We start from the raw sequence: 14114 nt of genomic DNA on the forward strand, positions 1-14114 counted from the left end.
CGTAGCTTCTGCAGCTATGGGCGAGACGTTCGTCACAAGAAGGAGTGAAATCTTGCTCTTCGATGGAGGATCTTGGTCCCAATTTACTCAATTCACCTACCCCTCCAAAGATACTTGTATTCGTCCCGGCTCATTGGTCAGGGCAGCAACCCTGGCTAGCCGCACCACTTGCTCCGTGACATCACGACCAATACCTGCGCCGCATCTGGTTTGTGCATACGAAGTACTACTGAGTAATGGCTACCTGGGAAGGTATGTAGGTACAGAAAAACCTGCGTTCATGCACGGCATTGCGGAGCTTAGGTGCTCGGTTACCTAAAGGAGTGTGTATCGCTAGACGCCACCTTGAGCTGTGGACAGGCCTGGCTGTGGAATACAGTGTTGCATGTAGCAATTTGGCTCAGTCGGCGAAGAAAACAAGTAAAAAAGTGAAAGGCTGGAAATGGCTTTTATCCTTGACGTCCCGTCCAATTTATGTTTTTTTTTTTTCTAATATCACGCCACGACAGGAAACCCAAGGTACAAAGTAGTGAAGCGATGTACCTGGCCCACGGTCTACTTCGTACTCCGTATTACTGAATACCTAATAACAAGTCCAGAGGAAAAAGGTCAAAGCCACTCCCAGCAACTTAAAACACGTGGAGGTCATGGTCATCAAATAAATACCTATATACACTTCGTACGCCGGGTGACTCTTACCGATCTCTATTCCGCCGTAATCAAAAACTCTCACCTCCAAACAGACCATGCCATAACTACGACGTACACTATCTACACTGCACTACACTACTGAGTACGTCTCTCACGAAGACGACCCCAGGATCCTGCTATAGGCATCTTCCACCTCCCCCGCCAGCTCCAACAACGAGACAATCACAATCTGATGCGTCAGGTTGGGCAGCCGGTCGCGGTGCAAACCAATCCACTCCAACGGCGGCGTCGCCTCGCCCATATCCCGCAACTGCGGCGTCTCGATGATCGGCGGCTCCAGCGCCACGTAATCGTATTTGGACTGCGGCACATTCACCTCGGCCGTGATCTTCTGCTGCCCTTGCTGCTCCTCCTCCTCCCCCTCCGCCTCGGGCATCCCCGTGACCCGGATCGCCGTGAGCGGAAGCTCGCGGCCCCACGTCTGCTGGAGCGACTTGTTGTGCTTCGCCCACATGCCCCGGATGTAGCTGATCCGTGAATAATTCCACCCGACCTCCACCTTGCCCTCGAACGCGCTCTTGAAGATGTAGTCGATTCGGTGGCTGTCGGGTCTCTGCCACGTCTGCATCACCGCCTGCACTTTCGGCACCTTCAGGATCGTCCCACCCCTGGATCCCGTCGCCCGAGACACCACGTCTTCCACCGACAGCTCGTTCAGCGCCTTGGGGGCCCCGACGTTCCGAACCCCGGCGAGCCCGATCCGTAGCTGACCCAGCGTCAGGTCCAGGATGCTGCGGATTCGTTTCCGTTCCATGCTCGCCGCAAACCGAGCTTGTGCACCTAGCGCCTCCAACTTGAATACCTGGTGATCGGAGAAGGTGTTGGGGAAGACTCCCAAGTTGAGCGCCTTGAGTACGACCACGACGTCCGTATCTAACGATATCGGCGACTTCGCCATCGTGTCGTCCACTGGCAGCTGCGGTGCGCTCGGCGGCCGTAGAGAAGGCGCCGTGTTGCTGTACGATCTCCGCTTCATGAACTTTTCAATCTCCTTGAGCGACGTCTCAAAGTTGGCCCGTCTTTCCTGGATCAGCTTTTGAATGGCCTGGTAGAGAGCCACGCTCTGGGCCGCCGAATGCGTCGTGCCGAACACCTGAACGGCATCGCCGTCGAGATTGGCCACCAGCCGGTCACTGCTACCTTCGAGCCTCCGTCGGACGTTGTACATGATGAACTCCAGGGAGGTGATATCAGCGACGAGGAAACCTTGGTAATCAAACGCCGTCTTCAGGCGGAATTGACTGAAGCATATCGACGCCTGAATGAGCGGCGTCTCGTTCAGTGCCGCCTCCCGCTCGGGCCATTGGATCGATGTGCGCAGTTGAAAGCTCTGCAGCGCCACGTAGCCGCTCAACCTGCCCGTGCAGTCGACGCCGATCCGTTCGAATCCCAGGCACAGGTTCTGCTCCCAGTCGGACGTCTTCTTGGAGGACGCCCATAAATCGTTAATGGCAAACGTCGATTTCCCCACCGCCTGGCCAAGATCGACGCTGACATCGAGAGATGCGATTGATATCGTGGCCGTCCAGGGGAACGCGGCCGTCGCCGCGACCTTCTGATACTGCTGGACGAGATGGCCCTGGGACGCTTCTGTGGCCAACTTGGCCACGGGCGCTGCCGTGCCTTGCCGGAGTTCTTTGGGATACCAGATCTCGCGGAAGAGCAAAAAGTCCTGAAGCTGCTTGGCATTGACCGACATGCTCATCGGGCTGACCTTCAGCAGTGCCGATACGCCGCTCGTACCGCTGACGTGCTTGCTATTCATGAGTGAGAGTACAATCGACTCGACCTCGAAGCTCCCGGTTGATTCCCTCGAGTACACGTGTTGGACCGACGCCTGGAGGTTCGTGCAGGTACCCGAAATCGCAAAGAAGTTGCCTTGCTCCACCGACCGAATCGTGTTCGCCGTGAAGTAGACTCCGTCGTAGTAAGCCGTCGCTGTCACCCTTGCGATAGGTTGGCAGCTGAGCGAGAATTCCTGCCGGCAAATGCGAAGGCCCAGGTTTAGTTTCAGCCGCCCCAGGACCGCATTGGGGTCCACTGTGAGGATATTATCCTCGTTGCCCGACTTGGCCTTGGCTGCTGGTGGAGGGGAAGACTGTTGCCGGCTTGGCTTGGAATCATCGGCCACGACTTCCTTGACGCTGGAGGTGAGTTCCATAATCAGTGGAACCACCGACGGATATAATGTGTTGCTCGAGGCATCAATCTTGATCTCGCCGAACAAGGTGGGATCCTCCTGCCCGTTGTCCCTGTATTCTATCTTCCATGCAAGTCCCGGCGTTCGAAGGACCGTGCTGCTCCCAGACTCATCTGGATTGAATTGCCCATACTTCCCCGGCATCGCCTGGTACGAGTTCCTCGAGAAACCGCGTGCTCCACTTGTCGATTTCTTCCCCGAGACATAAACCACGGCACCAGCAAAGTCAGCGTCGACCAGTAAGGATTCGATGCGCTTCGTGCCTAGGATGCTTGGCCTGGGCGGCGGCGTTGTTGTTGTTGTTGTAGTTGTTGTCGATTCTCCGGCCGTGTCCTTTGTCGGGCCAACAGTGGTAGCCCAGTGAGCAGTTGCCTTCTGGACATTGCTGACGGACAGCCTAATAGACTCGTTCAGGTTGGCGGCTGGAATAACGAACCCAGACGTCACGCGCACGTCCAGCGACTTCCCGACGGCTTGGAAGGCCAGGCGCCGAGTAGTAGCGGCGGACACATAGCCGACATTGAAAATAACCTCGGGCAGCAAAGCCGAATGAAGGGATCGAACCCTGGGGTCGTGTCCCGGCGGTACCATCTGCAGCTGGAGATCCTCAATCGACAGGCGAGCCGAATTCGTTTTACGCGTGCCCAAGCTGATGAGTTTGATGGACAAGACCAGGTCTTCCTGATGCTCCGATGGGGATTCCGTGCCGTTGCCGACATACCAACTTATCTGCGTGTCCCGAATCTCGAATTGGTACGCAATTGACGACAAGAACGAATCGATGAAATCTGGTGCCTCTGCAGACGCTTCATCGTTGACGGCAATCCGAGGCCTCGACTGTCTGATCTTTCGCAAGTACTCTTGCTCTCGCGAGATGTCTAGATCTTTGATCTTGTCTCCCATATAGCCCGTCACTTCGATGACGGTAGAGATGGTCTCTGGGGAGAGCTGGACGTCCAATCCATTGCTCTTGAAGCTGAACGACCGTTCCTCCGTGCCAGCTGCTGTGCGCCTGGTCCTCGCCGACATGAGAGCGCCAAGAGTGATGCTGCCGCAGGATCTCGTGGCACTGTCGTCGCCCTTTTGGATGTCAAAGAGAATCTGTCTGAGATTAAGACACAGCTCAGGTCGCGCAAGACGCGGGCCGTCGCGTTGTCTTTGGTTGGTAATTTGGAAATGTATCCCATCCAGGCTGAACAGCATATAGGCCGACTGATGCTGTTCCGACTTGATGGGTGTCTTCCCAAACACCTCGAGACCAGCCAAGGTCAGATGAGCCGTGAATGCCAGCTTTGATGCCTCGCTCGAGTGTGCTTGGACCTGTTCCGTCGGCTCCTCCGTTGGTGATCCAAGGATGTCACGTAAGTGATCCTGAATAATCCGAGTTTGCTGCTGGATTTCGCTCAGAGCATTCGAGATTTGTGGCCCATTGAGTGCACTCAGTAAACTGTATACTGCCGATGCGTCCAGTTCAACCAACTCAACCGATGCGAGGACCGTCACTGAATGTTCATTAGATCCGATTTGACTGGTAATACGGCCATTCGTGGGCGGTATCCTTAGTAGTGACACGCTCTGTTTCCGGCTTTTGGTATCTATTCGTATGTCGTGTGAGTTTTCCTTGATATCAAAGTCGAAAATGAGTTCTTTGCCAAAGTCCGCAGCTACCGCAGCTCTGGAGACGACCCCTGAAATCTTGTAGCTGAGCGACTGCAGAAGAGGCAAGCTTATGGTATACTCGTCCAGGAACAGGGCCGTGTTGAACCTGAGCGAGGAAAGTCGTTGGGCAATACGGGCTTTAGTGTTCCCTGTCGAAGGGAGGCCATCTGAGGCAGATGGCAGCTGCTGCTTGAGTTGATAGATCTGGGCCAACTCGTCTCTGACCAATACATCAACGACCTCTAGCAACGCAATGGGATCTCGATTCATATCGAGGGTCAGCACTTGGCTGCTTGCCGTCGACTTGATGGTATGGCAGGACAACGCCTCGAGCTCGGTGAGCTCGTGAGACAAAACAACACTGGGACCTTTGAGTTGAACAGAGCCTAACAAATCAGAGCGGTGATAAAGCATGGATGTGACGGCATCGCAGGCCAAAACAAAATGCAGCGACGTGCCCTTTGGAAAGGTCGACTGCGTAAGCAAAGAGGCCTTGAGGTTCTGGCCCAGCGTCTTGGCCCGCAGGTTAATCGTATCCAGCTCAATGGATCCCCTTCCAAGCCCCAATACGAAATGGTAGGCTGGATATTTTTGCCTCTTGGGCGTTGTTGGCCCTCGGTCCGGGGCAGGTTGGGTCGCTTGCGACTCGCTGGTGGTGGACGATTTGTCGCGGAGCCGCAAAATATCAGTTGCGAGTTCGCAGAGTTCCCAGTTCAGGTTCACAGCCACTTCTTTGCAGTTGACGGTGATGGTGGTCAGTCCATGCTCAAACTCGACCCCTTTCTCCATCGTCTTCTCGGATAATGATTGTCGCTCCTCGTGGCGGATAGATAGGTCCCCGAAAAAGATTCGGTTCTGTTTGGAGCCAGGATCCAGCACCATTTGGACTTCCTTTAACCTAATCGCGGCAAGAAGTGGAATTCCGGACGGCTTGTTCTTGGTCTTGTCGTCTGCACCGAAGACTTCTTTCACTAACGATGAGCTGGCGACATCCCGCAAGTCCCAGCCACGCCACTGCTGGAAGGCTTTAACGGCCTGCTGGCGTCCATCCGGTACAGCCAGAACAGACATATCCATGCACGAGAACGCTAGTTCCTCGCGCGCCGCGTCCGGGAGAGTAGACCATATTTGGCGCAGGTGGATGCACAGCTTCCAAGAATCATAAGTCCGCAGGTGGTCCGGGACAGAGCGCAAGACAGCGGAAGGACGGGCGAGGAACGTCGGATCGCTTGCGTGTTTTCCCCCTCGCAGCAACGCAAGCACAAAGTTTCGCACCCGCCGGTCGTGGTGCGCAAACGTGTGTCCCAGTAGATTCCCCAACTCTGTGGCCATCACACCTGTCCGGTGAACAAGACCGGCAAGGTAGTCTACTTTTCCGGATGCGGTACTACCTCGAATCACATCGATTCCTCCGTCGATGTATGTGATGTCTTTGGATCCCATTGATAGCATGACCCGCTGGAGCTCGAGCTGAACTGCTGCCCGGGTTTCGCAGGTGGCCGAAGATCGCTCAGACGCCGACAATACTGCTGATCCGAATCGGAGCAACAGGGACGTCTTACTCTGTGGGGACGAGTGCTCCTCTGGCGATTGCGATTCGGATTTAGATGAGGTTGACCGCAGGGCCAAGGAGAGTTGAGATACAGAAGCGTCGTACTGATCTTGTTCATCTTGGGTTAGATCTGAAGCATCTGTTGAGAGGTTGAGAAACCGAACAGAGACGTGTGGAACTCTTAAGAGAATGTCCTGTATCTGGCCTTTCATCCGTGCTCGTTTCTGTTCGCCGAATATCTCGGACATGGAACCGATTTGTAGACTGTCTAATATGTCCTCGGGATCGCTCGGTTGCAAAGCCGCAATCAAATCGGAAATGGAGCGGACCGATGTCGGTGTCAAGCAGGCCTGAAGCCCGGAAGGGAACTCAACAATAGTGCTTGAATACGCGTGGTCCTGGTCGAACGTATCGGGGTCGACATCGTCAAGCTCAAAGTCGACACCGTCAGACTGATCCTCGACTCCATCCATGCCCGACTGAGGCATCCATGCGTCATTTACTTTCGTCTGGACGGACTCCAAAGGGAAACAAGGAGGAAAGTACTGGCTTGAGAAGGCCATGAAAGAGTGATACTCCCGCTTGATTCGATCGCCAAATGGCGGGTGAGCGGACGGGTGACGACTCGCGGAAGCTGAAAAGTCTCGTGACGGTCGTCTCATGGAGCTAGATGGGGTGAAGGCTCTCCTCTCGTGAAGCGAGTTGGCCGAGATTTGACGTCTGAGCAACGATTGGACGCCGAATTGGCTGTCACCACTGCCGACGCTGCGGCCACTGCTGGTACTGGCCGCAGATAAAGAAAGGAAAGAGCTCTTGTCACGCAACCTGCGGGCCCGACCGGACCGCACGGTAGATGGTGCTCGGAAGCTTGAACGTTCCGAATCCTGCTCCAAGACAGACGGGTCCGGTATGGGCGGCACTGCCTGTGCCGGTGGATCGACTAGTTCGGGGACCATGTCGTCCATGACGCCGGGAAGCAAGAGGAATTCCGTTCTGCGCGTCCTTTGGTCTTCTCGGCGAACCAGTTCCTGCTGCAGCTTTCGTTCCTTGAAAAACTGAAATTTCCTCCCAATGATGGCTAGGTGGATGGTGGTGGTGAGCAACGCATCCGCCTCCGGGTCTCGCTGGTGCCTCGAACTTTGCTTAGCCGCAGCTTCGGAAGTCAGACAAAATATCTCTAGGTCAGGGATCCGTATGTCGGCGCGTCTTGAGTAATGCGATCGAGCCCAGTCGTTGTACTTTACGTCAATGGCACCGGTTCCCAAGAGAAACGCAGCTTCCTCTACATGGAACCAGAGTCTCACGGATTGGACGGCCACGCGAAGGAACGTCACATCGTAGACAACAATCGACGAATATGGCACTAGAGCATTCTCGTCGTCGTCAAATTCGAATCCAAAGGCGCGCCCGGCCTTCGCCAGGGAGGCTAATAAATCAACGGTGCACTCCCCTGTGACGGCGCCGACCGAGAGATCCCAGTTACACATGTAGGTGGGCTCCGCCGGAGGCAAACCGAAAAGACGATGGCCGTACACATTCAGTCCGTCGACGAAGACCTGTGTGCTAGTAGCAGCACTTCCTGGTGTCTCTTGGCCCGCGTGCTCCAAACCCAAGGAGATACTCAATGGACTGACTGACAAGTCCAAGTCCATGTAGTAATTGGTGAATCGGAGGTCCGCTGTTAAACTGGCCGTCTCGATCTGGAGGGTTCGCCGAGAGGAATAGAGGTTCGTCGGCAGCAGAACCCTGGGGTCGTCCACCCGTACGTTCAAGATAACATCCAGGTCGTTGGATTTCTTCGGCGGAGGTCGGCTGGTAAGCTCGGAAGTGGGATCGTGTTCTTTTATCTGTAGCATCCCCTGATACTCATCCAACGTTCTAAAATGGATGTCCTCCCCAAAGTAGTTGTCCTTGAGCTTGAGGAAGTACCGGATGACAAAGCCATATAGAGTCGTCGTGGGCGACTGGCCGGAAACGTTCAATATGAGGGTATCCGTGTTCGCTGGCGAGGTCGTCGCATTGTAGTTGTAACTCCCCTCGACCACGAGGTTTTCACCTTGGCCAATCTCCTTTGACGACGACCAGAACGAGGCTTGTGTGTTCCATGGCGGCAAGTGTAACGAGAGCCCAAAGGACTCGGCCTTGCATTCGAAGGGGATGGAGGTCTTTTGCGGTCGGTACTTGTCGATGGGAATACAGACGCTCGATACAAGGCTAGGACTGGTAACCACCAGGTATGTGTTCTCGTCGAAATCGGTAGGTTTGTTTATGATGTTGCCGTCGTTCACGTTGAGGTACAGATTGAGGTTTCGCAGCTCGAGGTTAAGATGATAGCGGAACGGGGTAAAGACCAGATACTCTGCCGGCGGGCCGCTGGCCCAGTCATCGACTAGGTCAATGAGCAGGAAAATATGTTCTCTCAGCAGAAACAACTTCATATCGTCCGCAGTGACATTGAAAGACCATGTTCTTAACCCGTTCCACTTTAGGGGCGTGGAAAGATCGCAGATTATTCTCTGCTGGCCAGACCTCCAGAGCAGTTCGTGGTTGACACTGCTCGAGAGCTCAGTGCTGGGTAAATCCAGATCCAGGGTTGTTGTATAGCCATGAGCCCCAGCCGCCGTGTCCATGCAATACGAGACGGTGGCATTCGCTGCGATCCTGAAGTCTAGCCAACCAGCTGGACGAATAGGGGTAGCATCCCCTTTGCCCCGTTTCTGGGCTCTAGCTCTTTGTTTGCGTGTCTGTTGGGGTCGGTCTGAATTGGAGGCCGGCTCTTTGCCCTTCCATTTCCAGTTCTTGGAACCCTCCCGAACTGGAATCCTCAGTATGACGTCTTCCTCTAGTTCAACGTAGAGTTTGAACTGTGTTGAAACTCTCTGGGCTCCAAGGGGGAGGATTTTGGCTGGGAGAGAATCCTTGGCAAGAGCCGGGAAAAACACGCGTTGTAGATCGGCTCTCAGCCTGTCTGCCCAAGGACCATAGTTGGCTGTGCCGCCTTTGAGAACCAAGTTCATACCCCAGCCGGGGGGTTCTCCCCGATTAACATGGAGAGGAGAGCGCAGGTCTTTCGGATATCGATCCGCGTGTTCAGCAGTCACCTTGCCCGGCACGTCCCAATATACGGTTAGTGTGGCGGCAGGACTGTCGATGAGAGTTGTCACGGCAGCATATTCGACATTATCCCACACGGTTTTTGCGTCTCGATCACTATCGTCCAAGTACCGAGCCAGCCCCTGCCATTGACCATTGACCGGGACATGCAGCCCTGCGGTTCCATTGGGGGTCCCGGGATCGGCGAAGGACTCGACAGATTTCCGCCAGGAGGGCACCAGATTCCGGAGGCGACCCAATACCCGACGCCGGTGGCGACGAAAGAATCCGCCTTTGGGGAAATGCCTGTTCACATGATGTGCTGCCTGCTTTTCCTTGGTAGCCCTCGAGACTTGGTCTTCCTTGTAGTCCTCGTTATCTTTCATCTCCACGACTGGATGTTCAAAGTCGATCTTGAACGTCTGTCTATAGGGATCAGGCGCCGTTGCGCTAGTCGCGTCCACCTCTCCCGAGACAAAGTTGGCCTTGACCACTAGAATCGCTTTCGTATTCTCATTTCCCATGACGAGGGCGGCCTTCTGGCAGGTGACCTGGATGGGGAACATTTGTAGCATGGCAGGTAAACCAGCGTTCGACTCGGTGCGTTCCTGCCTACAGTCACCAGAGTCAGACGTGGCACTCGCACTTGGTGTCGATGTCCTCCGCGACACGTTGTTTGGAACTTCAGAATTGGCGAGCATTGAGGCGGCGGACGATTCTTTCTGGGACGGCGGTTGCCAGAATGAGGATGATGTCGTTGCGGACATTTCGGTCGGCTTTTGTCCCCGTCTTCGCAGGTCGTTCGAAGAGTCTTCGCTTGATCTTTCGGGAATTGAGGTTTGGTCGCCATTGTCTTCTTTGAGGCCAGTCAGGATGCTGTCGTATACCGGGGTCCTGTTGTAGACAAACCACTCGAGGCCGGCAAGGGTCACAGTAATGCGGCATGGTGATTCGGGTTTTCCTGAGTACTCCGCTGTGGTGGCGTTTTCTTCCTGCGTCTTCTGTCCCTTCTGCGACACGTCGATATCGACATCTCGAACCCGGCGCAACCAGTAGCGCCAAGTGATATAGCCATGTTGCACAAGGAACGTCTCGTTGTTGCCGTGATATCGTAGACCAGTAAAGAATATTCGCCCACCCAGGAGTGAGACTTGTAGTGCCTCGACGTCGATGTAGATCCGATGCCGATGCCATGACCATGTCCGTATTGCAAGCGATACCAAAGATCCGAGTACTCGATTAAAGTAGAGCAGGAAGAACGTGACTCTGGGAGGGTGACAACCGTGTCAGGAGGCGGTGGGTCCAACGGGAGGCGGTCGGAGATAACTTACAGAAAGGAGCAAACAATGAGGTAGGCCAGGAAGACACTGTAGTAGGGGAACGATCAGCACCGAGCATGACAAACAGGGCGAGCTTCACGAACGCCAGGCACTAATCTTACCCATTGAAATGCGGCGTCTCTGACGGGGACGGGTCAAATTCGTCCAAGTCCGACGACATTGTAGTCAAATAGGAAAGGTTCGCTTATAAAAGCTTCAAGAGCGTGTCGCGAGACACCTTCGCTATCTTCGCGCGGCGAGAGCTGGTCCGAGTGCATGCCATTGCTCGGGTAATTGGAAAGGAGCTGGCGGAGGTTACTCCGTCAGTTGTCTGCAATGGATAGTCGCACTATCGTTCAAGGGCAGTCGGTCGAATCGCTAACATTCTGGGCGATTACGAGGTCGTCGACGAGCTATTGTTGCGATGCAGGCGTCGTCCAGCCGCCTTCTACGCAGTGGGGATGACGTTCAGGGGGTTACGCGAGCGTTCGACAGCTTGTCGCTGAAAAGGAAGGCGGTGGCTTTAGCTTGGGAAGGTCGAGCGATAAGATAAGGTAGAAGCGGATTGGGAAGCAGTACAAGATTACCTACACAGCCACAATCCTCTCCGTCATGGCGTAGCTGTGGCGTGTACCTAACTGTTGCGATGAATGGCCGGTAGGGATCCGACTTGAGGATCTCCCTAGCACCCAAACACAGGGACTGATCCGCTTTTGCGTGGTCACCAACACGCATCATAGAACTTGTACTGGTTCGCTATCGATATAGGGTCTCCACCGTCATCCTCACCCGTTGCTGCCTTAACCCCAGAGCTATCGCGAAGCTCAAGATCGATCCAGACGGAGCGATGAGCTCAAGGGAGCTATAACATACAACACGGCATTCGTTGGCCTGCCACAGCTCGTCAAGATGGCGGGGGGCGGCACTGGTCAAAAGCTCACCTATGCGACCACGATAGTCGCTGGCGTTGCTGCCCTGATGGCAACGCTACTGTCTGTGGTGTACGTCCCGTCCCGCCCATACGCCACTTGTTTTTGCTCGTCTTAACCTTCAATCACCAACCTCAAGCTAACGTATCTTCTCAAGGTCCATATTCCTACAGGCGTACGTCCTTCGGCCTTGTCCACGACTGAAACTGAACGAGCCGAGCTGACGACGGTACAGGAAAAACTACCGAAAACCACTGCTTCAACGCTATGTTGTTAGAATATTACTCATGTAGGTCCCGATGCTTCGACTGGGACGGTGTTGTTGCTGATGCGCCGACAGGGTTCCCATATACTCGGTTACATCCTGGACCAGCATGGTCTCCTTGACGACCGCCCAGTTCCTCGCCCCAATACGTGATATCTACGAGGTATGGCTCAGACGCCCAACTCATGTTCGCTCGCCTTCTTACCAGCTTCTCTAGGCTTTCACCATCTACACCTTCTTCCAGCTCCTCATCAACTACCTCGGCGGGGAACGATCCCTGATTATCATGACCCACGGACGCGAACCGGTCAGCCACCTGTGGCCCATGAACCATATACTTCCACGAGTCGATATATCCGATCCTCCGACATTTCTAGCCGTGAAGCGCGGCATACTTCAATATGCCTGGCTAAAACCTATCCTCGGTCTCGCCGCCCTCATCATGAAAGCGACAGGAACATACCAAGAGGGTTACATCGGACTGAGCTCCGGATACTTCTGGAGTGGTCTAATCTATAACGTCAGCGTTACCGTGAGCTTATATTCTCTCGGGCTGTTCTGGGTCTGCTTGCACGATGACCTCCTCCCGTTTCGACCTGTGCCCAAATTCCTATGCATCAAACTTATCCTCTTCGCTTCATATTGGCAAGGCTTCCTCCTGTCCATTCTGGTGTGGCTGGGAGCAATCCCGGATAACGTCCAAGGATACACGCCGGACAATCTCGCGGCCGCGATTCAGGATGCACTGATCTGCCTCGAGATGCCCGCCTTCGCCGTCGCCCATTGGTACGCCTTCTCTTGGCACGACTTTGCCAACCACAACATACAAGCGGCCAGAATGCCTGTCAAGTTTGCATTCCGTGATGCTTTTGGCATTCGAGATCTCATCGAGGATACAAAGGAGACCTTCAAGGGTGATAAATACAAGTACCGCGTCTTCGACTCGGGCGACAAGGTTATGCCGCATGAAGAGTCACGTGCCCGGCTAGGGCGGTTAAAGGAGGGAATGAGATACAAGAGAGGTGGCAAGGGGAAATATTGGCTCCCAACCCCTGGCCAGGTTGACCGTCAGCTCAACCGCGACTTGAACGAACGAGATCCTCTCCTTGCAGGTTCTGCCGGCGAGCCCAGCGGGCAGTTCAATCCCGCGCACGGCACTATGTCTGATCCCGACGATGGGCTTGTCATAGACCCCGAAGACGAGTCTCTCTACGCTAAGGCGCGAGCGTTGGAATACGGTGATTGGAATGTGAGTATCTCTGTTGCCGAAGAGGGTAGCTTGGTGGACACAATAACTGACTGGCACAGTATCCCGTCATTACCGCTCATGAACCTCTAAGAGAACGGTACATGTCCAACTCCAGCGGGAGCTACAGGTATCAGCCATTGTCATCGCCGTTTCCATCAGAGTCAACATCGGCCTCGGCATCGGTATTGTCACAATCGACATCGCGACCTGGGCAAACCCGCAAACCCAGCCATGCGCACGAACCGGCTGTTGTTACCAGCAAACCGAAGAAGAAACCAAAGCAGAAACAAAAACGAAAACAAAATCAGTCTCAGGATCAGCTGGACACTGCAGACCCAACACAAACAGACACAACACCAACCCCCCCGGTCTCTGCAACACAACCACCCACGTCTACAGCTACGCCCCCCCAGACGCAGGACCACGATAGTGCGGATCGAGTACAACCAGAACCTTCGCCAGGAGCAGGACCGCCGCCGGACCAAGAGCCGTCTCCATGGGCGGCTACCGGAAGCGAACAGGAGGATTCGGATCCACGGTTCCGAATCGGGGACGAGGATGAGTTCCGCAACGTCTGGGACGGCGGAGACGAATCCTAGTATCGTTGGTGTTCAACGTTGTCTTCGTGGACAACGGTCCTGCGTTTTGGTTTGATACCCCTGAAAGTCTCGCATCACACTGGCGAGGTACTGTCATCAAGCCGAACTGAACTGAACTGGCTTGGCGAGACGGCGTTTGGTTGCATTCTCATTCTCCATCTGTGCGACATGTTGTCTATTTGTCTAATACCATGGGATCATCAGCGTCCTTTCCAATTGAGCCTATCTCTGACGTCCCAACGCCGTGTCGTGAATCGTCTACTCAAGTACTCCCAGCAGAACACATGTGATGCTTATTAATAATGGGTCTGGTCCACGAGTTCGCCAATGAGGTCACGTGACCTGAAGCACCGGCCGATCCACACATCTTCGGATCAATTCCGACCCAATCACATTGCCTTTATTCTCCCCGCCGGATTAACTTCACAAAAGTTTTCCCAATTTGGGGGGCGGTGTGAATATTTTTGTCGGTGAACAATGGCAGAACTCGAAAGTAGGAAAGAAGGTATGCCCTCGTACACACACCGAATCAGTAAAC

The 14114-nt window shown here is 54.5% G+C and overlaps 2 protein-coding genes across 2 annotated transcripts; one reads left to right on the forward strand and one right to left on the reverse strand.

The window, feature by feature from the left end:
• Positions 1-611: 611 nt before the first annotated feature.
• ACRALDRAFT_2060325 (uncharacterized protein) lies at positions 612-10715 on the reverse strand (the record flags this gene model as incomplete). The annotated part of the gene is made up of 3 exons (XM_071021914.1): positions 612-9937; positions 10103-10481; positions 10657-10715. 3 exons carry the CDS (start codon positions 10713-10715, stop codon positions 803-805), a joined length of 9573 nt encoding a protein of 3190 aa, XP_070873512.1. The 3' UTR covers positions 612-802.
• A 478-nt stretch (positions 10716-11193) lies between these two features.
• Positions 11194-13822, forward strand: ACRALDRAFT_1042134 (uncharacterized protein). Its single transcript, XM_071015247.1, has 6 exons — positions 11194-11535; positions 11621-11638; positions 11699-11752; positions 11804-11891; positions 11946-12977; positions 13037-13822. Exons 1-6 carry the CDS (start codon positions 11444-11446, stop codon positions 13574-13576), a joined length of 1824 nt encoding a protein of 607 aa, XP_070873513.1. The 5' UTR covers positions 11194-11443; the 3' UTR covers positions 13577-13822.
• Positions 13823-14114: the final 292 nt, after the last annotated feature.

Source organism: Sodiomyces alcalophilus, assembly GCF_042370955.1.
Source record: "Sodiomyces alcalophilus JCM 7366 unplaced genomic scaffold ACRALscaffold_6, whole genome shotgun sequence".
NCBI lineage: Eukaryota > Fungi > Ascomycota > Sordariomycetes > Glomerellales > Plectosphaerellaceae > Sodiomyces > Sodiomyces alcalophilus.